The sequence below is a fragment of the Homalodisca vitripennis genome, chromosome X (genome assembly GCF_021130785.1).
Source record: "Homalodisca vitripennis isolate AUS2020 chromosome X, UT_GWSS_2.1, whole genome shotgun sequence".
Taxonomy (NCBI): domain Eukaryota; kingdom Metazoa; phylum Arthropoda; class Insecta; order Hemiptera; family Cicadellidae; genus Homalodisca; species Homalodisca vitripennis.
The window spans coordinates 43,262,735-43,287,993 of NC_060215.1; the positions used below are offsets into that span (position 1 = coordinate 43,262,735).

Sequence of the window (25,259 nt, forward strand, 5' to 3'; positions counted from 1 at the left end):
GGTCATTAATAAATTTCGCTCATGGAAAGGCGTAAAGTACACGTTGACATAACAGTTTTACGAATCCGTTACCAAAGGACGATTACAGGATTGTAATTGTATTAAACTTTTGAAGTTAACTCGTAATTGATTTACAAAGCTTACGAGCAATCCGTTGTGTAGTCATGAGTCTGACGTAGGGGAATATTTAATCTTCAACTAATAATGAATTAGCTGACCTGTAAATCCGATGTACAAAAATATCTGATTATATAACAGCTCAATGTGACCTTGAATGTAAAAGATCTGAATATTCAACAGAGGAGGTTTGTTAACGGATTACGTAATAATGGCTATTTGCTGTTATCCCAACTATAACCAACGATGGTATTACATTTTTGGTCCAAGACAAACTGAACAGACTTTCTACAAGGATATAGAATGCTTAATTTGAATAAAACATTGGCAGTCCCAGAGAGACGTTTTACTCGCGGAATAACAAACTTCAAAAAATTAAGTGGAACTGACTAATATAAGTACTTCCCTGGGGCACATGCAATCTCGAGATATTCAAAAGTTAATAAGGCTTGGACGATACAAAGAGAATTGGAGAAAAGAACAGTATTGAGAGCCTTTGTTGTTTCATTGTAATAAGGAACACAACGAACAAGGCTAGAGCAAACAAAGAACGTGATTAGCACATTGTGGGCGAGCAGCCTATCTGGTAAGAACTATGTTTGGACAGCCCTCAAGGACTATATTCATAGTTATTCATGCAGTTTAGAAAGGGTCAAGAGTTTGTTCGATATTACTGAGATTACCAAAAGTTATATTACGATCATACCTTACGGTCCCTACAGTTGTAATGTTTATCATCGTGATGATGTTTAAAAAATACAATTGCACAATTTATTTATCTTATGTACCATTTCACGTCTAATGGTCAATATGATTATTCGAAAAATTCCACATAAGACTCTACGCAAAGATTTCACATTTTTTATTGTACTTCCTACCATTATCAATATTTAAATGCCACGTTAAAAGTTGTTTTGATCTTATATTTTATGCAGGTGAGGTGTTCTAATTATACTCATTAGTGCCACAAAAATCACAATATTATAATAATAAAGTTCGTTTAAAGCTATAAGTTGCGTTGAATCCAGGACTCAAATTACATGTATAACATGCTTTTAAGAGTAAATGAGGTAACAGTGTATAGCCTAGTTAAAATTGTCTCGAAACTTAGGCATGATTATGAGATACTCTTACAATTTTTGAATTCGATATAATATATTAATAGGAGAAATTTAAAAGAATGTTTACTGAAACACAAATGTGAATGTTTATTAATTTTATTTAATAATATCTTGTTATATCCAAGAGGAATTACGCCAGATCTAGTTGTAGGCTCTAAAATATACACTGGTCATTTTACCTCAATTACTTCACACATATAATTAACTCAGATTGTGTATCATTCCTTGTGTGTAATTGGTAAACAATTCACGTTCATTATGCAGTCCATTGCCAATAGTGGTTCAGAATCAATAAAATGAACCAATACAAATGTTTTTTTTTTTCAAATCACTCAAATTATTATTTGTTGTTAAACGAATGGCTGACTTTAAAACGTCTCAAAATACTTTTATTACGTTTGGTGGTTCATATACATATTACTTTGTTTTTCACCATAACAAAGAAAATGTTCATTGAATTCGAAATCATTGAACTTGAATTAAATTTTGAACCAAATCAATGTCTCAATCCACAAAGTAATTGATTTTGAAGGCAATATATATTCATGGATAATCTTAAAGTTATTAAAGCAATATTTCGTTTTTACTATTGTTGGCCATACATTTTTTGCTTTCACTTTTTATACCTTTTACTGTGTAGAAAATGTTCTATGCGCCGTCAACGCTGGGAGTAGAACAATGAAGAGTCGACTCTCTCTCATTGAAAAAAATAACGGCGTCGCGTACAGGCATCTCTCCCTATAGAGACTATTTTCCACATGACTTAAGAAGCACATTTAGTTACAAAGGAGTACCTAAAGCGTTTGTTCCTTCAGGATGGGCACAGATGTTGCTGCATTATATTTCTTCCACTTTCTGTGTGTTGTTCTGCCTCCCTCTCTACAAAAGCAGAGACCAGAGAGTTTGAACCATGGCTCTCAATCAGGGATTATTATCCTGACAGAGTTCTGGAAGAGTTAATAACGGCAATCTAATTATTGCTATCTTCCCTGCTTAATTGAAGAACAAGGCGTGGTTTCGCTATTTTTGAGTCCCCTAAAGGATTCTGGAAGTTCTTAGACTTTGCAGTTTATCTTGTGGAGGTTAAGTTAGAAAATTGTTATGGATGTCCAATCATCTTCGTTGCAGACAGGGAAGAATGTGGTAATTCTGCAAGTCTATCAGATTTTAGTCTATCTAATTGCAGTCAACATGATCCTCTGGTTATCGTGGCTTTCATGACCTGTCATCGCGAGCAATAGTTGCCTCGATTCACTAGGTTGCATCGCTACACGTTCCTATATTGGAACGATCAGTTGTAAAACCCTATTATGGGTTCCAGATTCCTCAGCTTATTTACATGGGTACACATTTGTATGCTGCAGACGTCAAGGAGGCTATTCAATTGGCTGTTGTTTGGCTGTTGCCTCAAGGCTACACAAGAAGTCGAATCAGTTGTGTTTGGGTCGACTGACTGGGAATAGATATGCAAAATATTCTTCAGTTAACCCTATATCAAAGGATTGTTACTGATACAATAGAAAAGAAAAGGCTAAACCTATTATGCCCTGTGTTTTAGAGACCATGGTAAGTACTTGAATAGACGTCGGTTCTGAAAAGCGCAATCGAACTCTAAAAGCACTTCCTGTGCTTCCTGATTGCTAGGACCTAACATAGTTTGCTCTAATTTTCTTAAGCATTCATTGTCTTACCTGTGGTGGTAACTTTATGACGATAGTTTTACTATAAACCTCTATTAGAGATTTTAGAATAAACCAATTATCCTGAGGAACTATTATAAATTTATCAATAGTGGTATAATTTAAAGTTCATTCTTTAAAATCAAATAACTCCGTCACTCACGCAAACTAAACTTATTCACAATGATTCTAATAAGTAATTAATGAAATAGTTAATTGTTAATGAGTTTAGCCTTAATTTGAGACCATTTTACCAGTAACAAAATCAAATAAAAATGTAATACTTTCTTAGACGTCTGTAGGAACCACACAAAATCAATATTGTACCATTGAAAACATAAATTTAAATTTTTTAGTTTTCTACTGAATTTTAGTTCACACCGATCATGACTATTAAAACAATTCTAAATAGATTAAATTTACAAAAGTTACTATTCTGTTGTGTACCAATTTAAAGTGTTAATTTAGGAAATCGGAGTTTAAAATTGAATTTTTCCATTGGGGAAAATGAAAAGAGAATATTTTATTTATAAGTAATAAAACTTCCAATTTTAATGAAAAAAATCCCACGAACTAAAAACCTAATGTTGCCAATAGTGATTTATAAATTTTGGCCAAGAAGAAGTGAACTTCCACTACTGTTCTAATTTTAAATAATCTAAGCACATTCATTTCATGCCTTTTTATATAAAATGGAATAAGAAAAATAGATATTTGTTATTGAATCAGTTATATCTAGTTGGTAAAATAGGGTGATCATAGCGAGGCACTTTAGATGTATTAATAAAGCCTTAAGTTACAACTTAGATGAATGGATGAAGCATTCTCCATACCACCTCTCCTTTAGGTTTAAATTCGTTGCTATGCGTGTTGGATGACGTTGCCCCTAGCTTGGCAGAAAGATTTCTTCAGCTACTTTTCTCCTCCAGCCCAAAGCCGCAGATTGTGTCCATTGTTTCACAACTGAATTACAACGGCGGATATGAGAGTACGAGTTGGGAAACGCTATCATTTCCATTCAAAAGTGGCAGGGTAACTGTCAGTGACGTTCGAGTCCGAGACAGGACGTACCGTAATTTTAAGTGCTTGCCTCGAATCCATCGATAGTTTCGTCTCTCGTTCTTTCAGAAAGCGTACAGATTTTATTTTCTATTATGTAACGAAATGGACAAATTATTACTTATATCTGGAATAAATCTTATACTTCGTACTTTAAATATAATATGGAACGTGATAGTATACCTTCAGCATGTAAAGGTAATATGCTGTTTAGGCTATATAAAAAAATTGAAAAATAAGTCATTTGTATACGATTGGAGAGATCTTCTTTATACATGATTAGCATTCGACAAGGTACAGATAGGAAAATAATTACGTGATAAATAAATAGGGTGTAAGTACCTGAATTTGTTTTATACAAGTCCTACAATAAAAATTAATTAATTAAAATGTTTTACTTAATTAAATAATGAATGCTCATAATGTCGTTTACACTAAATTTAGTCCAATTTATATCTACTTTATATCACCTTTTTTTTACCTACTCATGCTTTAAATTATTAAATCGTTTGTTTAAAAAATCTTTAAAATAAGTAGGAAAGTATAAGACGCCTGAGTCAAGGTACACACAAAAAAGTCTGAATAAGTATCCTTGAGTATAAGCTGTCGTAAAAATCAAATTTATGGAAAAAGTAGTCTGAACGGTGGAATTGTCGTTGTAGTTAGAAAAAAGCGAACAACAAAAATAAGACACCTTTGCCAAACGGTAAGGTGGTCTTGGCCTGATATTACTTTTCTTGTGAACACAATTTTAAAACAGAAAGTTTAATCTCTTTCGAATTCGTGCACATATTATGTAACTTATCATTTGTTAGTGTTTTTAGAAACTTAAAAACCTCCAATACTTTAATTAGGGCTGACATTTAATTTTGAGGGCACTTAAGTTTATTACGAAACTAATCGGTTTTAAAACGAATTTATGAGTAATATAAAATTTAAACCACATCATAAACGAATCTGCCGATAAATCAGTTGGACATAGTTAACATAGAAACAAAACAGTATCAGTAATACAGTACACATATACAAAATGTGTCCAAATTATATTGCTAATAGCACTTTTGGCTGTAAGAAGAAATATAATTGATCTTCAATTTTAAAGAATAATCAAAAACAGACTTTGATTAATGTCTATTAAATCAACCACAATATTATATTCCCTACAAAATTATAGTTTTGTGACCTTTGTAAAAATACTTAATAACGCGAATTAATATGCTGTTTTTTTACTCCCTATTTACTTTTTATTTGTTAAGTATACGTCACCCCTCGAGAAATGTAAGTGCAAACACGAGTAAGATCCTTCGAATGTGACATTAAAATCTACTGATTAGTTTAAACGTCTTTTAGTTTTATAACGAACTGGAAAGGAAGCACCGTTAAAATAACAGAACGTGGTTTATGCCCTTGTACTCTCGAGTCAGCAGAGCCTTAAACGCCTGATTTCCGCTTCCCGTTTGTCACTGATTTGTTAATTACATTGGTCGTCTGTGAGTCTGGCAGTTGTCTATTGAAGCGCATGATTGCACCGTTTCGATGGTTTCGCTTTGGTTCCGGTTGTGTTATGGCACTGATCCGTCCTTCCGCTCTCCTCCGAACTGTCACACATTCTGCAATCTGTCTTGTCCAATCTTCTCAAATAGCGAGGAGGTGGCCGAAATAAAATCAATCAGGTGATTGCAAAGCCCTCAAGACATTTTTGTAACCAACATTCAGCTCACAGCATCTTCGCTATAAACATCGTGATAGTATCCAAAATAGTATTAAGCTTACCTTCCTCATGATTTTATATTTAAAGCAAGGTGTCTATGGAACGTGTCTAAGCAGTGTAACTACGTAACAAGAAGGTTCTGGTTAGATCAGTCCTCCGAGCATTAGCCCAACAACCCAAATATCACTATTGTTTAAATAAAAGGGTTGTTGGGTCAACGATCCGTAGTGTAATTGGACTAGTTATTAAAGTAAATTTACATTGAAGGTCCGCTGGCTCAACGATTCAACGATATTTATTGAGGAATATTAATAGTTTGTATGGTTTGCTATAGTTGGCCTACGACTCTAATTGCATAACACGTAAATATTTAACATCTATATGTATATTCAATTACAACGAACCTTCGTTGGAACAACAAACCGTTACATAAAAATATTGAGGTTTTATTGGTTCACTGGTTCGTTGGCCCCGTGATCCGAATAAATAAAACAATCCATTTTGTAAAACAGGTTTTTTGTTTCCATTGAAAAATACAATTATATTGAGCCACTACTTTTATAATTACTAGAACATAAACGCATATGATAAACGCAAGATAACTTAAAATAAATGAACATACTATGCTCAAGGGATTATTATTTTCTTTTACTCTTTGCCCCTCACGGGACAAAATTAACGCCTTAGTCTTCCCATAATAGTTTTACAAATTACTGTTGTAGCTACTGTAAGACTCCTCCGACATAATAACATACTCTTCAAACATCTGGTCCCTGTTTGGTCAACATATCCAACACAATATAATCCAATGTTAAATTTAGAAATACGGTCATAATCATATTTTCCGGCTTTGGCAAAACGGTCTAAAAGTGTGGTGTCTGGCACTTTTATTTTGTTGGCCGGTGGTCTGGCCAGTAGCTGTGCCGACTTTTTTTATGTTCTCGGCCACAGCTGGTCTTATATTCTACGTTGACTAGGTTGTTACCCTCGTTGCTAGATCAGCTGTTTTGTTTACTGGTGTTTACCTGTTGCTTTTGGAATGATTAGCAAGAGGTTTTCAGCTCTCTTCTCCATCATCAGCCCAATATTGAAAAAGTATTTAAAAAAATTAAATTGCATATTTGAACTATTGGAATAATATTTTATTATAGTTTAGGCAGTTCTTGTTAGACCAAGACTCTCATGTAATCTTCACTGTGGAATTTAGTATCCTATCCCCTAAACATACTGAAAAAAGGAAAAGAAAACAAACACACACACACACACACACACACACACACACACAATGTTTCCCGAACTGGTCTCGGTAAAAGCAGAATCTTTATAGACTAGAAACCAAAATTTTATTTGTATTGTTAAGCACACAAAGTAGTTGTTTTTGAAATCTCAAGAGCAATTTTCCCTTTAAAATCAACTGCCAGTAGCTTAGTTTTGGCGTGGTTCGAGTGGAATGATATTGAACGAGTTACAAAAAACAAACGGTATGTTTTCTCAGATATTTTTCAGATCGAAAAAACCAACCGTTTGTGTGTTTTAAACCAACTTTCATGTAAAAAAATAATTATATCTCCGTCACGAAGAAAAAGATACTGGGAGTCGCCATTTTCACCCAAATAGACTCTTGTTATAATTAGTTGACGCTGATTTAACTTTAATTTACAAGGAAGATGAATGCATATATTAATGTAAATTATTGATCCCACCACCGAAACAAGCGCGGTTGACGAACCACATCTTCCTAGGGGCAATTCCTGTATCTATTTAAAGAGACATTAAGCTGTTTGCTTATACAATGCAAATCGGTTTTTCGCTCCTGGGTTTTTATACATGGTGGTGGGAAACGGATATAGGCTTGTCCGGTCGTCCTACGGCCTGAAGAAGAATATCACTGCTTGATGAATCACCAGCAACCAGTAAATGACGGAAAAACATCAACTGCATGTGCTGAATTTGAGTGAATTCCGGCAGCAGACTTTTATATCTGTACAAGGCTTGCAGTCTGTCAAGAGTACGCTGGATAGTTTGAGTGACGAGATCGGAGAATCTTGAATCTTTATCAATCAATACCCCGAGAATTCTGACTTGGTCGCTCACCCAAAAGACTAGTCAGAATGCCATAAAGTCAATGCCTGTGCCAGATAGTATGAAAAAATATGATAACAATGCACTTGCCGACATTGAGGCTTAAGCTATTGTCTACAGAAAATGTACTGGTATTAATAAAGTCTCAGCTTACCCCAGCAATAGCCTCCAGAACCGCACCAGGCTCATAATACAAGTCGAGTTTCACGTGAAGGGTCATTTTATTAAATGTTTTGAGTTAATCTATCCCTATTATTTAGTTTTAAGAAAATGTCGTTTTATAATTAGAACAAATAGGTTATAAAGTAAAACCAAGTTTATCTATTAAGTATTAAGAAAATGTTTTTGTACTCAAATCTATAGTGACGATAAAAATTACAAGGGATTGTGGTAATTTCAACCTAAATCCCTCTACCAATTATTTATGTTCTGGTTTATATCGGTTATGGAATCCTAATTACAATAAAAATTGTCTTAAAAAAAGAACATTGCTAAAGTTAGCGTTCAATAATGAAATACGAATTAGTTATACTTTTGGAGCTGGATTGTTACAGCACAAGAAATGTGAACACGTAATCAGAATAAGAGTAGGTAAGATGTTGACAAAATAGCCCTTGTGACTTGGCAATACTGAACGTTCACGCACATCCTCTTGACCCCCATCTGAAGGGTCTGCATGATTTTCACTTTGCACAGAAGGCCAACCTCAACAGTCCTCATACCTTACTCTATTGGTTAAATATTGTTATGAAATCTTTCTCAGAATATGATCAAGGTTTTCAAACACTTATGCCTAAGGTCACAGCAAAAATGTGTATTTATTACTGTTTTAGTGGCTAGATTGTATAATAAAACACGTCACGTATGATTCATTCATTCATTGAGCATTCACAATTTTTGATCTTTGAGTGTTCCTTTCTGAGATACTTCTTACAGAACGTGGCACTCACTATACAGAAACCATTGTTTTTCAACCTATTAGGTGTATAGACTTCTCCTAACATTTGAAAGTCAAAGGCCCAAGTATGATTTTCGTTTGAGTTGAACGCCACATACTCAGGGAGAAGAAAGAAATAAAAATCATGGTCATAAATATACCGAATAGACATATATGACGAAATTGAGCAAAATTAAACGTTTTCTTAGTATCTTTAGACTAGCGTAGTCGCTAAAGATACCGTCACGTTATCCTTTACTTTTTAAAATCATTCAGTTTGAAAAGTCTTTTTAATACAATATTTTCTCAAGAAATCCACCGTAACGTCTCCATAAACCACGTCTTAGCCAAATTTTCTTTAATTGTTGGAATCTGATGAAGTTTTCAGTATTAACCACAATGTTCCTTACGTATTCAAATCTGTTGTTCTACAAAAATGTTGTTGGTGCATTATGCAATGATGATGCATAAAATAATCGCCTCTTTTATATTTCTGAACTCTTCCAAGCCACAGAAGGACAACCGTTACTATACCGATCCGGATTTTGGGATCAAGATTAAATCTGTCCAATTGTTTTGTAATTCTTAGAAACAAGTCACTAGCTCTGCTCGTTTCCTTTCTTTGGATGTAGAAAGATATTTTTGTTACTAAAACATGAATTTTGTGCGATCATGTCGTTATAAAATTGAAATGTTTTAGGGCATTGATATAGAAAATTCCTTCCTGGCTATCTAAGATCCGCGTGGATATATATAATCTTTAAGAAATTTCCAAAATGAACTAAACGCTCAAAGAATATAACTACAATTCCTCTTTACAAATGTAACTTGGACAGAAAACTAAAACTGCTTAACAAAATATGCCTTAAAATATTTCCAAGGGATATTTTTTCGAAATATTTCTATAATTCCTAAGTTTTATAAAACAGTGAGGACTGTCAAAATGAATTTGGACTTTGAATATACCGCTATCCCGTCCACCGCACCAAATATCTAGATCCAGATAATCCGACTTGTGTTTAACCACATTTCCAATTTGTGGACGATCCTCAATATGTTTTTACACATGATTTCTAAACTTCCGGAAACATTAACATAATTAATTTAATGAACTACTCCCTCTTATTTAAAATATTTCTCCAAACATTTATATGTTCCAAAAAATTATACAGATGCCACAATTGGACCTACACGTGTAAACGCAACTTCATACTTTTGTTTACCAATAACACAATGAATTATTTACATTTTTGGGCCAAATTTTGTTAGAGTTCAACACGTTTATCAGACAATTTGATCTTACATCTTCTTTTTAAAGCAAATCCTTTTTAGTTAGTGAAGACATTCGAGACGCAAAAAGCAATACCGATTGTTGCAAGTGAAAATGCGATCAAATTTCTGAGTAATAATTAGAATGTAATAATTTAGAGAAATAATAATTATAACACATTTGATCTTTTAATACATTTTGTATTATGTTGAATTGCCATAATCTATTTTCAGAATTTAATATTTTTCCCACCCAATAGAGAACGTGGAGTTGTCCTCCATCTAAACAAGAATATAGTGCCAACTTTTCTCTAGAACATATAAGGACAAAGAAAGTGATTGTATCTTCTTTATACTCTGTCTACAGAAACTATGAATATTAATGTATATTAGTCAATATCATTAAGCAGCGATGAAATAAACATCAAATTCATAAAATACTTCCTTAAAGGCCAACAATTTAAATTTATTTTAAATAACTGTGTAGAAACATTAAACGTGCAACTGGGTTAAAGCTTTTTGTCACATTGAAGACATTGACTTACATCAGTTTTAAATTGGGAGACGATTGTTCCCAGACCGACCAACTTTAATTTACTCCTTGCGTGCACAAATACAGTAAGTATTAGTTCACTAAGTTAATGTTTAGTTAAAGAAGACTATATTATCTGTTGTAATCCTTCAAACAATCTAACAATATAAAAGAATATTATTAATAAACAAGTTCTATTGGAATTTACTCATAAGACTTTAGAACTAAATATTAGCAAAGACTAAGTTGATGAAGCTCAATATTTTAGAGCTACTCAAGATTACCTGTGATTGCGTAGCAAAACGTCAGACATCTAAATTTTGTATGTGTACACTATAAAATTTAACTGATAAACCAATTTTGATTATAGGTTAAAGCTAAGAATAATTAAGCTATGAATGTATTAATGTGAAATCAAGAAATTGAACGTGAAACATAATAATATTTTCTCTTATAATAAGTTTTTCTTTGAACAAAAAAAAATCATTGAAATTTTAGTAATCGTCTTAAACTTTAAAGAATTATGTTACCCTAAATTGAACCAAATATATGGAAAAATGTATACATTCTTGTATTAAATAGGATCAAATTAAAGTTTGTTACAATTATGAGAGGTACTTCATGTTTGATTAAAGTTAAAAATGTATTGATATTCATAAAAATCACATACTCCTATGATATTTATTACAGTATAGGCTTCTAAAATCAATTTTCCGTTAGCATAGTTTCTTGTATTTGCAGCATATAAAAATTCCCCATTAATAATGAACAAGTTTCTTGATGTTTTAACATATGTCCTCTATATAACAAGTAAAGTGTATCAAACTTTTGAACAATACGAATACATTGAATGCGATCTAAACTTGAAGTTACTATAGTGCTTGGTAGTTTGATGTAAAATAGTTAAGAGTTTATTAGGTCTCCATGGATAGTGAATTACGCTCATTAGTATACATTTTGCTTCGAAAGAGTTAAACAAAATTAGTGAAGATAAAAGAAACTTCACATATTATCTAATATTTGTAGAAGTAAAAATTATAACGTAAAATTTTGATATACCGAATAGAGTCCTAAATTATGCCTATAATACAATTTCATATTATAAATATATGAAAAATATTTTTAGTATAATATGTTACACCTCAAAGAGTTTGTTCTCGCCGTCTATTTGGGTGTGATGGTGGGCCCAACATACCTGTGTACTCTTGGTACCGGCTACTGCTGCCGCAAAAGGATAGAAAACAGGAACGTTTTATCGAAAATACAAATATTTACCTTCTTATAAGAAACGTTCTTTCAATTCAAAATTTAACAAAATTCTTAACGAAACAAAATAAATTATACTCTATATAATTTTGTTTTGCAAAATGTCTCCGTTTCTTAAAAAGTAACATCCTTTAGATTTGTTTAAAAAAAAACATTATCATTTTTATTATTTGCTCTAGTTGGTGGCATAAAGATCTCGAGCAAGATACATATAAAACCAAATTTTAACTCTCTACTGAGATTTCCAGTAGTTATTTCACGATAATGTTTCTGAACTTTCTCACAAAACAAGAAATGTTAACGTAATTGCCACGTAAAACGTAAAACATATAACAATAACAATATAGGTATGTAGCTAAATACATTTCATGTATATTCAGTCTCAGGCTCCGCATAAATGTGAGCAAAAGTAATTAGTGTATATTTAATTATATGCAGTGTTAACATAGAATGCAGGATTATGCGGGGTTGAGGTTAACAAGCAGTATCCTATTAATGTATGTTATATTTTTAGGAAACTTATTGTATTAACGTAGTTAACTTTGTTAATTGGAAAATGATGATTTGTTTTGCTGAACTATCAATGAATAGCTAATTTCTGACCTCTACATTACGTTTTGAAACGTCTTTTATAGTGTGCGGACAAGTGTAATGTTCGTATGTTTTTAAATGTCTGTAAAATGTATACGATTTGGGATTAAAGCTTCATGAGAAACGTAATTTAACGAATTTATAGAATCAATAACGTGTACACACTAGCTGATCGTGTGAAATAGATTTTCGATATGTGCAGAAGTGCTGACGGCAGTCTAAATAGATTAAGAAATCCATACTTAAATACTGAACCCTGCTTTAAAGCTTTTAATGACTTAAACAGTGAGAATTAAGGGATCTAACGAGCAGGTTTTATGATTGTTTAAATAATAATGGACTGACGGGTGATCGTGAACCAGGTCGCAAATATTATCTGGGTCAACAGAAAGACTATAACAATGGACTTATAGATTTTATTTTGCAGAGCTATCAATAATTTATGACCACGATGGAAAATAAGGGATAATTTGACGACCAAACTACACAGGCAAACATAACTTGTTCGACAGGGAATTTCCTACTGAGGCAAATTTATGGCAATACTTAGCATTATTAAATTACACAATATCAAACTAATATAATTAATTAATTATAAACAAACAATAGGCATTCAGTTCTATGGGCTGAGGTGATAGTAAATAGTCATTCATCCAGACAAAATATTGTTGTGAAAACAAGAGCACAGGGAACAAATGATGGTGGTTAGGTTATAAACCCTAAGACTTAGTGACACGCATGTACGAGTACTGTAGAACCTGTCTACAATAAAAATGAATTTTATTTGTTTCGTCGGGTGCGACTTTCCTAAGGGAAAATAGGAAGCAACGTTACCACCGAAACTATTATTTTTACGACAGCAAAATCATAATATTTATGTCTTTCTAACAGTTAGGAGTCTCAAACAATGTTTATGTTATTTAGCTGTTATCACCGATAAATACGATTAGTTTCGTACTCTCTTATTTCTACTTCAATTGTTTCATATCCAAGTAAGTTATTTGTCTTATATATTTGCGAGAATTAGAATTGAAGTATGCAATAATCATTTTAATTTGTTATATAAATGGAAATATATTGTTTGAATGCAACGCAACAAAATTTAATATTTGATGTACGTTATATATTCCCGTAAGTACTATTGCAACTATATAACAACCGTTTTTAGATTGTAAAAAAATCGACAATTATCTATCCAACTGGGCCCACAGATCGATCAGAAATACATTTAATTGGCAAAAACTGTAAGAAACAGTTAGGAAACAATGAAAAACATACAACATAAAGCCAAAAATTAATATTAATTTGACTTGTCACATACATTGTTATTTTGTTAGATCGATATTCTTGACAAGTTTGTTGTATGGTTTAAATGTCATATTTTTGTTTTTAAATGTATTTTTTATATGTATCAGAATATTTTATATTATTATGTGGTTTACTATTTACAGTTTAGCACCTTGTTACTTAGTTGGTAGATCAGTATTTGCTTAGATAATGAGGCGGTTGATGAGTTATACCATATTGTATTATTGACTGCTGTATGCTTCTTCTAGTGAATTATTACAACATATAAGTCTATTTGAGTGTTTCTTATATTTATTTTAATATATTTTATTTTGTAAATTTGGTAAAACATTGGTAACAATAATAAACAGTCCATCAGGTTTTGTTATGTATAAAAAGAATATTTTTAAAATTTAGATATTGCATTAGTGTGGAGTAAACATAGGGTGTATTGTTATTATGGATGAACCATGTTCATGGTCGGTCGCAATAGTGACCGTGAACTTGGCGGAGCAAGTGAGTGGCGTCTCGTCTCACTTACTGAGAAAGTGAAAGTCACATTCGCTGACATGTCGCTTCTTTTCCCTCTATGGTTTGATATAGCAGTGCATTTGTGTCATCTCAGAACTAATGCTATCCCTAAGAAAGTGCTATCTCAAAGTTTCGGGTATATTATGCCTTACATCTCTGTTTTGGTCTTTAAATCCTATTTATGTTTTTGCAGTAAACACTTGTCATTGCGATATTTAACCAGTAAATTCTATTCCAGGTTCATACTATTTTTAATATGTCACTTTAAGTTTCTTAGTTCTTATGACGACTATCTGTGAATCAATTTTTATGTTTTATTTAACGTTTCTGTCCTTGCCACACGGATGATTTTGACTAATCATACTATTTTCTTGAGCTTTTCTTGGCCTAGTTCTTTTTGTGTTATCCCTTCGAGCTTTTGAGTGAAACAAATCACTTTTCAAAATAATAAATCGGGACAATTGTAATAAGCTACCTCTTTAAGACTGTAATAAGCCGCCTAAAAATAAATTAGTACCAAAACAAAATCCAACGACCCTCAAACATTGGTGTATGTTCTTTCTATAAAAAATTAAGCACAATAAATTAAACGGTCAAAATTGTTAACATTAAATAAACATATTCCCTCATTTGTCTTCACACTTAGGTAACTACAAGAAAGTAAAACGATCTTGGTAATATTGGCATGGTAACTTGATACTTTTTTGAAGATTTATTTTTGTTTTTAATTTTCGTTCAAAAAGAGAGCATGGGATAAAACATATGAATCCTATAGTCAAACACAACGCAGTAAACTTGTTAAAAGTCAGAATTTATTTTAAACAAACATTGAAAAATATTTAAAGGTATTTGTCCCATGTTAGAGATTTAAACTGTTATGTTTATATAAATTGTATTTTATATATTTTGAAACAGGACAATTTTCAGTAAGGGGGCACCCAGATTACAGAATGATATTTAATGTAAAAAGTAAGTTAATGGGAATTTCCACAAATGTTTCGATCAAATCCTAGTTTTTGAAGATATTATTTTTTGTTTTTGATTAGTTAAGTTAAAAATAACAGTATTCTGAGAACCCCCATCGATACCCTTACAAGTATTAGTTCAGTTTCATAACGAAAGAATGTAAGATGGAAATACTATATTACTATCCATCACCAATTTAATCTTTTAATGTGAGAACTATTCCATGGTTCAGAATTGCAAGTAGCGAGTATGGGTTTGAAGTGTGTATGTTATAATACACATACAAGGTTTAGGCAAATTAAAGCAACTGAATGTTTGTAACAATAGAGTTTTCGGATTTTAGACCTATTTATGATATGGCAAGTTTACAAACTATCCTCATCCTTAAAATCAGTATATACTTTACCGTATTGTTTTTATTTATCGGATGTACGTGAAGGCCCGTATATACACGGACGTCAAGTTACTGTTCTTCTTTTACATATGCCATTACAATGGCAACGCCCTGTAACACAGTTACTACTGAACCCGCATTGATTTAATCTCATTTAGTTGAAGCTAAGTAATTATGCCTTAATGAAGGAACTGAATGTAAAATGAAACCACTTTGATTTTGATTAACCGGAAAGTATATTTCACAGTTTATTCTGTTATTAAATTATTCATATAAGCTCGTCATTTTAAAAATTTACTGATTGTTAAAATTGTGGTAAATTGTTTCGTTTAGAAGTAATTTAAATTGAGAATGTTCTGTATAAATATATTCGACGTATCATTAATAATCATTAAAATAAACTGTTATCACAATTCTGTATATAGTACACGTAATATGCTTGAAATTAGCCCCACATGGGCCATAGAGGCTTGTGCGTGGTGACGAGTCTGTTTCTAGCTGCTTTGCACAGCGGTATTATGATAGTTATCATTAATAATAATATTTTTAATAATAATAATAATTTTTAAAAACAATTATTATATATCAAATCTAAAATAATCTGTGTAATTTGTAGGCCACAGACAACTTTAATTATGCCACAATACCCAATAGTCTAATTATTTTATATAAAATATCATAAAAAAATAAGTTATGTTATTTGCTATTGTGTAAATAGCAAAACACAATATATGTATTCTGAACATACTCTTTACATTCATCACAAATGATGAACACGTAACATTTCTGGATATTACTACTGCAATGTAGTAACGCACTATTTTACGAGTTCTCTCTCTTTCTCAATCAGCCATTTCAGGATATGACCATTTTGCCAATAACTTATTGTTTCGAAAACATTTGACATACCCGAATTTACCCTATCGCTAACCCTCATCATATTATCGATTCCATACAGAATATATCTCTTCGTCTAAATGCTCTTACCTGGGGATCCACCGGCTTCGCCGGCAACACCGTCTCGCCAGCCTCCCGGTGATTATTACATAATACACTAATTTCAAAGGTAGCATATTATAAGTCTCTAAGTAGCAAACAGGAAAACTATTCCACCAGTCTCTAAAGTTGGGAATTGTGTTTTCGCTGACAACTATGGAGTTCTTTGATACAATAGAGTTATAATTTCATTTCACCTAACATTCAAATTGATACTTTTATATCTTTCAATGCTTTCCGTATTGTTAAATCTTATGATTACGTTAAGTATACAACACCTGTATTTACTTATTTTTAAGTATATCATCAGTGAATAAAGAAAATAGCGCTTATGTGAACATATACTTGCCAAAAAAACCCTAACATAAGATGCAAAATCTTCACTAGTATTACAGTGGTAAATCTTAGGTAAATCTTTATACATCCAAATACTTGTTTCGGTATTGAAATCTTGGATAAGCTGTATATATTTTTAATATCATGCAATTAAGTTATGTGTACCATCACTGACGTAAGTTATGTTCATTGGAAGAAAACGCTATCCCCACCATCAATTCTTTGTATAACCCTTCCAAATGAGATTGCATGTGGCCTCTAACAGCAGGAATTATTTCGAATATTGAAATAAACTATGACAAATCCACTGGTATTGTATGATCGTTTGGATCATTTGGAGAAATTCCAATCTGTGCTCTTTATCACGCTCGCTGCTCCACGACAAATTCTACAGTGTCCCTAACAAAAATCGGATGTAGCTTTGACGTAAATAGTTGATTCAACATGAATGTTGAGTTTAGCTCCAGGTCACCCTCCTCTTAGTGAATCTGGTGTCATTTTCATTAATTCCGGAAGTCAAGCCTGTGACAGCTCCAGATTCCACACGCTGCTCTAAAAGGGAGGTGTCCTGGAGCTAAGCCCAACATTCACAGAGGTGTGATGTGTAACTCTAACATGTCTCTAGGACAGTGGTAACCCCAATTATAGGACAGAGTAATGATAGTGATATAATGTCACTCTGATTTCCATTATCACTTAAGTCAGTGATGGTCACAGGAAGGGATCCTAGCCTCCGCCCACTATTCCAGGAAAATTTCTACAGGATATTTAATTTATTTGTAACTAGAACTCCCCATATGAACAAAAAAGGTTCTGCAAGTATCGCATAACTCAATCATGTTCACTGTGACGATACTCAGAGGCTGAGCTATTTATCCTGTGGCGTTATTCCACGGTATGTTTCACGTAGTCTTAAGTATAGGCTAACGCCTATACTACAAGAACCTATTCTACAACGCCTATACTACAAAACCCTGACACGATCAGCAAAATGTTCTCGAGTGCTCCTTATCATTGGAGAAAATCTTTATATAAGCACTCCATCCTGAGTCACCGCTTCAGGTGGCTCAGGGATTCCTCGTAGCCTTTCCACACTGCAGTATTTGTACTGAGGATCACAAAAAAATATCATCACCGAAAACCAAAATTTCATTGTGCCTTATAACTCAAACTTGAAGTGGGTCAAGTCTGGGTAACTGCCTTGCTTGTTGTTCAATGCTCATGGACAGTTAATACTTATTTTCGAGTAGCGTGTACCAAGGGCCTTGATATGAACGGCAAAATATCTCGGAACATTAAAGGAAAATTAAACAGACTGTATAGTAATAGAGAAAATACTCTTAATAAAATGTCTTAGTTTATTCAGGTTGATAGATAAAAATATCGACAGCTATGGGTCACATAACTGTTGACAGTTGAACAGAAGATAAATAACAATACTACAGTTGTCCAGTCATACGTAGATATATACTTTGATGGTAAGCTCAGATGAAATTATTTATTAGCTTGCGAGAATTCAGTGCCTAAACCGGAATTAGAACCCGGGTCTCTTGCGTAATAAGCTGAGATGTCAAACATTCAGCTATCAGAAATACCCCTGAAGCTCTAGATTGCAAAATATAAAAGTTTTGAATAGATTAAAAAAAATTCTCATATACTTTTGTGCTCTGTGAAACGCATCAAAGTATAACATCCGTCGAAACACCACAAAACCATTTATTACAACCCAAAGTAGAAAATTAGTTTGCAACGCAAGTATTGTAGGTAATTTGGGTATAATTTACCGATGTTAGTCGTATTCCATATTAAATTATGCATTATGTCAAAAAATATTTACTTTTTTAAATAGGATTATGTGTTTTCGTGAGGTATAACAAAAACTATTCCAAACATACAAGCACATTTATTTCAAGTCAATCCAAATGACAATTCACAAAGAATTATAGTTTGGCTTTTCAATACCGTTACAATAAACTAATTGGAAACAACCTAAAACTCTATAGCCAAATAAGGAACTAAAAATAAGAAAATTGCAAAAATAAAACATTAAAAAACAACAATATAACTTTGAAATAACAAACAAAAACACAATAATAATTATTGGAATTTAAACTCACAGGAGGATATAAAAGCTATACATTTAAACAGAGCACTTTTAAAATGTAGCCAAAGTACCAGTTATAACTATTTTTTCCATTTTATTTCCTGTAACTTCGCAAATGAAAGTTTTAATCTCAGTGTTTAAGCTTAAACAACCTGCGTCATAACTATAGTCTAATATTTCAAGTTCACACCGCGTCGAACCATTGGTTACCAAATTAAATTCTTGAAATACTCGTATTCCAGCCTCGTTATGAAGAGCCATCTTCTGTTAACAGATGTAACACCGAAACTACCATTAATTCCTTTGTGTATTTGAATTCAAAGAGGTGGGGGGGACTTTATCGTGATTGAATAAAAGCTTGAGCAATTAACAACCAACTATGATCAACATGGATTCTTTATCGTATAATTTTCAACTATTTGACGCTGTCTTAATTGTTGAAGCTATTTACATTCTTGATTATCTTCAGCCTATCACGTTATGGTCAGACAATTTTGATTCACCTTACAAACCACTGCTTAATTATTGATAGTTAATCTGAATATTATAGCTCTCCTCAAAGGGATGGTGGCCGATTATTTCAAACGTAGATGATAGTTCAAACGTCTCAATATTTTCTGTGATTCAAGTTAAACACCAACAAATTTGGAATTGCATTAATCCATTTTGAAGAGATTTTTGGAAAATTATAATTTTCATAGAAAAAAACTAGAGTTTTCATTACTTTCTCGGGAAAGAAGCTATTTCAAATAATAACATACTCAGGCCAAACACACTAAATTAAATGGAGGCGTTATTTTCGTTTCGTTTGTTGGCGCTATTTGTGATTACAGTTGACAAACATTTGTGTTACACATGCAGCTATTTGTCTTATTGCTATTTCAGCACACTACTTCTGTTTTAAGCCCTATATTTTTGCTCTATTCATCATTTTCCAGATACATTTTTATATTAGACGTTTTTCTGCCACCTCAAACTTTTTATCTTGCTTCTGCTTCACGAATATTATGTAATTTTCCGAGACAAGGAGTTATGAATACTGCAAATCTCAACGAGTTTTATAATACATTCCTTCGTTTCCAATCACTGTAAATGAAACATTGTCGCTCCACCAAATGCTCCCCCTTAGAACCAGAATTTCGGAATTTTTGGACTAGCAGCACATGTACCTTTTATTGATTAAATAATGACAGTGTGCAGTGGTAAATCCATTTCACAAATTAAGTTAGTGTGTCAGCGAGCAAGTTAGCTATTATAGTTTTATATAGATAGATGAAAGGAGAAGTAATAATTGTGGAGCGATATGAAAATATTAAAAAGAAAACTGCTAAAAATACAGTGATATATATTTTATGTAATACGCCATGCACTTTTGCTGGCCACACTTCATTATACTGTATAAAACACCACGAGCTTCTAAAGTAGTAATAAAACCAAAGTGACATTTCCTTCACTCAACCCGAGAGGCATTTCCTTTATAACCATAAATTGTCGAGTGAGGTTAAATCACAGTTAAGCAGTGGAACCGTCTTATTCTTCCTATAAACTGTAAGTAATAGTTATATAGTTAAGTGGTAGAGTCAGTAGAGTCGTTTATTACCAGTACTGTGATAGTAATCGCTTTGTGCCTACGGTTATCAAATCTTTTGGCCAATTTTTCAATATTTTCTATCACATAGTTATGGAAACGTCAAATATTTTGCTTTAGCTACTACAAATACGAACCATAACTAGTTTAGAATTTCTTTATCGAGGAAATAAAGACAAGACTAAGTAGTTCTTATTTTTACCTACATCATCTTTTAAGCCTGGAAAGAATTAAGAAGTAAGAATTAAGGCATGTTAGGGCGTAAGAGAAGCTTACAGCGGAGTAGCACTTATCAGTTCGGATTGGTCAAATACTACTCGTACATGTTAAGATTGAGTTGTTACGTGATGCAATATGGTTTTAACAAGTTTATATAGAATGAAACTTGAAAAAGGTCAACCTAGTCCCCAGATCTGCCGTCATCTTGTCGTGATGATTACCATTTACTATTAGCCACTGGTAAATCGGTTGCTGGTTATTGCATACACTCACATTGTAAACTTTATGCTTTAGCTAAAGTATATGATAATTTATTACGTGCATGTCTTAGAGGTAGTACGTTTGACACACATTGTGTTTGTTGTGATTGTTGTCTTATGCGTGTCAGAATACTTTAGTATGATGTTTTTATATTTCAATCCAGATCGTAGTTCCTAAGTTAGAAGTTAGTTCCTTCCAAGGATCAGATCAGATTGTAGATTCAGAAACGTAGTTTTACTAATTTTTCCCATCATTGAACGATATCCAAAATTCCGTAAAGTCGTGTTACTTTCATAGTTCTTATCTACCGAGAACTATGAAGTTGTGGTTTCGTATATAAAAATTTTCCCTTAAAGGAATTAAGATTTGTGCAGGATGTGAAGCAACATACAATTCGGAGTAATTCTTATCAGCCAATAACTTCTAAAAATAAATGGCAAAGCCTAGTTTGAAAGTTCCGTACGCTAAAATACCATCTCACTGTTCTTTAGAGCAGATTGGCAGTAATATTAAAAAGATACAATTATACTTTTTTATATTGAGTTCAATTGAATTTATTTTTGGGCAATGGAGTGTTGTACGGTAATGGACAGCCACACAAATCCCACAATTTATTCGCGGTTATCTTGAAACTATGCAATACGAACAGTGATGATTGTTCTTAAAAATCTCAGTTGAAACTATAGGGCAAATTATAAATGTTCTAGAACATATCAATATAATAAAATAATTCACTCATTAAATGCAGTGTTAGATGTGAAAAATTGTAAAATAAATAAATTTTGTAATGGTAGTAAACATTTGTGGATGTAGATTATGATGCTAAAATATCTGAAGAACAAAATGAATGAATAAACTGATAAAATTAATGTGAAAAGTATTTGAATTTATATTTGGTAATCTAAATTTCAAGAAAAATAATGTATTTACTGTAGTGCACAAAATAGCAACTGCATCGGTGTGTAAGGATGGACTTTTATTGAATAAAGTCTTAAAAGAATTTTTTTAACCAAATAAATAAGTTCCTCAGTTTGAAGTAGGCCTATCTATATTTTAATCAATATTCTAGGACTCAAAATTGAACCTGGGGTTTGGACTGAAGCGAAATACATTATATTAATATTGTCTATTATAACACCAAATAGCATAAAAGGAGGCTAATAAGAAAGAGTAAGTGAGTATTTGCCGTCATTAAGCAATAAAATCTCTTGTCTTTTTCTCATGAAGAAAAAGGAAGTCTTGGAGTTTGGAATATTTGAATTTATTTTTATGGGTATACACCTTAGAGTTCACTGGATATGGTAATTAGAGTTTTATGTACAATTTATTAATTGGGAAGGAAACAGGGGTTTTCTGGACATTTTCCATCGTTCAGTGATACAATAAAATCAGTAAAACTACGTTTCGAGATCTGCAATCTGATCCCTTATTCAGGTGAATGACTAAACTAATGTATTAGCCTACTACAATCTAGGTTAAAGTAAACAAAACATACCAGAGCGTTGTGACACGCATAGGTCAGCAACCACAACAACCAATCGATTAGCCAAACATCAGTTGAATCAGGCTTCTTTGGTTGCCAATTCTGGAAAATGAACTAGCAATATATCCAAGAAACTCCTGTTTCATTCATAATACTTCCATTGACAAAAAATACTCGAATTAGCAATTGGGTTTAACATTTTTTGGCAAGTTAATTTTGAACCACAGTATATTGGATCGATTTAAATAATTTATTGATGGATTATCCGATTCCATCTCTCCAGAGATTTGCTAAATGCAATAATCAATGGTTCATACATATTTTATAACTACTATCGAAAATGTAAATATGTAATACAAGAAAAATGTAGATAATAAAAGAAAATAGGTTAATAAAATTATGCGGAAAATTAAAAAAAAATATTATCCATAAAAAATGTATACATTTTTTTAGAAAACTAGAGCTTGAGTTCCGTTGAGCTGGGAAAAATCACCGAGTTTATGATTTTGTCTGGTCAATTGGCCATGTTTGCACACCGAGAAGTGGTACTGGAGTTACGATGGATTGGTACAAGGAAAATCCATCGCTGCACGCCTTTGCTAACGGCTGATTATACAATTATAAAGAAATTAAACAACATTTACGACTAGTTATGGGCAAAGCGTACAACCTGGAATCCAATTAATATAGTCCTTGTTCGTGTCCTGAGTTCCTACATAGTGGAACATAAAAAAAACTAAATTTAGTTCTTAGCAAAGTTTGAAGAAGAAAATAGTGTGTTTAGCTTTTCGCTGTTGATTATATAACAACGAAAAATATTAGTGAGACAAGAAACACGTCTTCATCTTTATGGCCTAAATTGAAATTCTTAATGAGTTAATTAAAATGGAAGCGGGATCTACACAAGGGGGCAGAAATTCTCTTGTGTGACTCAAGATGACAGAAATGCGCGACTTTGTCATGTGTGTTCTAAATTAGTAACATTTAGGAAAATAAATACAAACCGCGTGTATTGTGATCTATTTTTGTATGTTTAGTTAAACCTGGAACATTTTTCTATATACTGTTGTTTGTAACAGCAATGGTTTATTAAACTTAATAATTCAATAGTATATCATATTAATAATAGTAATTAATAATTAATATATTGAATTGTTTATTTAAAATAATTATAAACTAAACCATAGTTTTTAGAATTCATGAGGTAACTCTAAATTCACTACGATCTATTGTATAGATATTTATTAAAAATAAGTAGCTTTAAATATTTATGAGGAGTATTTACAGTATTCCATAAAGGATTAATTTGTACTTTTTATACCTCGCAATGATGCACTTGTGTGAGAGAAACTTACTTGTGATGATTCTTTCACTACTTAAGAAGTGATTCTGTGGTTTGTCTTCAGTTATTGTAAAATCAACTCCGTTAAATAAAAAACATGTTAGGTTATAACTGAACAGAATAATGATGGGTTTACAATTCTTCTGAAAAGTGCTCAAGTAAATTGTATTAATAGCCAAAAACTGACTTGTGTAAAATTGATGTAATAAGTTTTCAAGAATGAAGTGGGTCAGGTGTTAGTCGGCAGTTACTCGCATCTGCAATTAACAGCGAGCCCGTTAACAATAACACCGCTGTTAATGAACTGGTAGTCATCATTGCGCAAAACTTAATGAATCTCAGTTTATTGTGATGTCGAGGTTTCAATGGTCTCTTTATTTCAATTAATCTTACGAACCTTGATTGCTTGGCTTGCAAGCTTTGGCAAAGGCCAACATTTAACTGAGATTTTGGATGGTCTCTTAATTATTAGTAACAATTAGTTTATTTTAAACTCTAATTAATATGCGAATACAAATTATATCTATAAATAAGACATATATAAATAGCAAAATATATGTAAGTTATAGGAATGAAATTGTAACTTGTGTTTTATATAACTAAGCAAAAGGTCCTAAATGGTTTGATTACTTGTACAGTTACAATACATTTATGTTAAGTAGGAATAATTTTACCAGGGAAAGAAGGACTACGAAGTTCTCTCTGACACCAAACTGTAGTATTAAATTTAGTTGAGTTGTTTAGTAACTTCCTAAATGTCCTAAACATAATCAGTGTGCAACTGCATCTCACACCTATCGGTCGCGAATTAAAGTGTTACCATTTCTTTCTTTATTAATCTAATAATATAAACATTGATTTAGCACAATGCATGCATACATACAAAATCCTGAGAAACGAAGTTATGGGCCTAGTTGACAAATTCATTGACATGTGAAACTGCAACCAATCTTTGAAAAGGTAAAATGTAAGTTTGCATCTAATATTTATCTATTGCTCTTGAAATTTTATCTTTTATATTTTCTATAAATATTATTTTCATAAAAACTACACATAAATCAGTCATGGTAATTTTACAATAACAACTTATTCCATGATACATGTAGCTACACAAATTACTGTCATTATTTTGAATTGTAAGTAGATAGATAGTACTCACTTATCAGCCACGAAGTAGCCGCTCTTGGACTGCCATTGGTCGCTACGGCTTCTCGGGGAGTACCTGAAATAAAGAAGAGCTTTCGTAAAATATCAGTGTAAAAATCGATTTGTAATGTAAGCATGATTTGTCATTTAATTTATCAGGATAAATAAGTAATGAATGAATTACAAGAATACAACAAGAAACATTAATTTTCTAGTTGTAAAAGTAATTAATTAAGTGTCAG

General features: G+C 32.3%; 1 protein-coding gene across 2 annotated transcripts in view; it reads right to left on the reverse strand.

Annotated features, from left to right (window-relative positions):
- LOC124368506 overlaps positions 1-25,259 on the reverse strand; it is a 75,127-nt gene that overhangs the window by 18,421 nt on the left and 31,447 nt on the right. For both annotated transcript variants that reach the window (XM_046825753.1, XM_046825752.1), the window contains exon 2: positions 25,031-25,093. In XM_046825753.1, the coding sequence (XP_046681709.1) occupies positions 25,031-25,093 (63 nt within the window). The remainder of the gene's footprint in view (positions 1-25,030; positions 25,094-25,259) is intronic.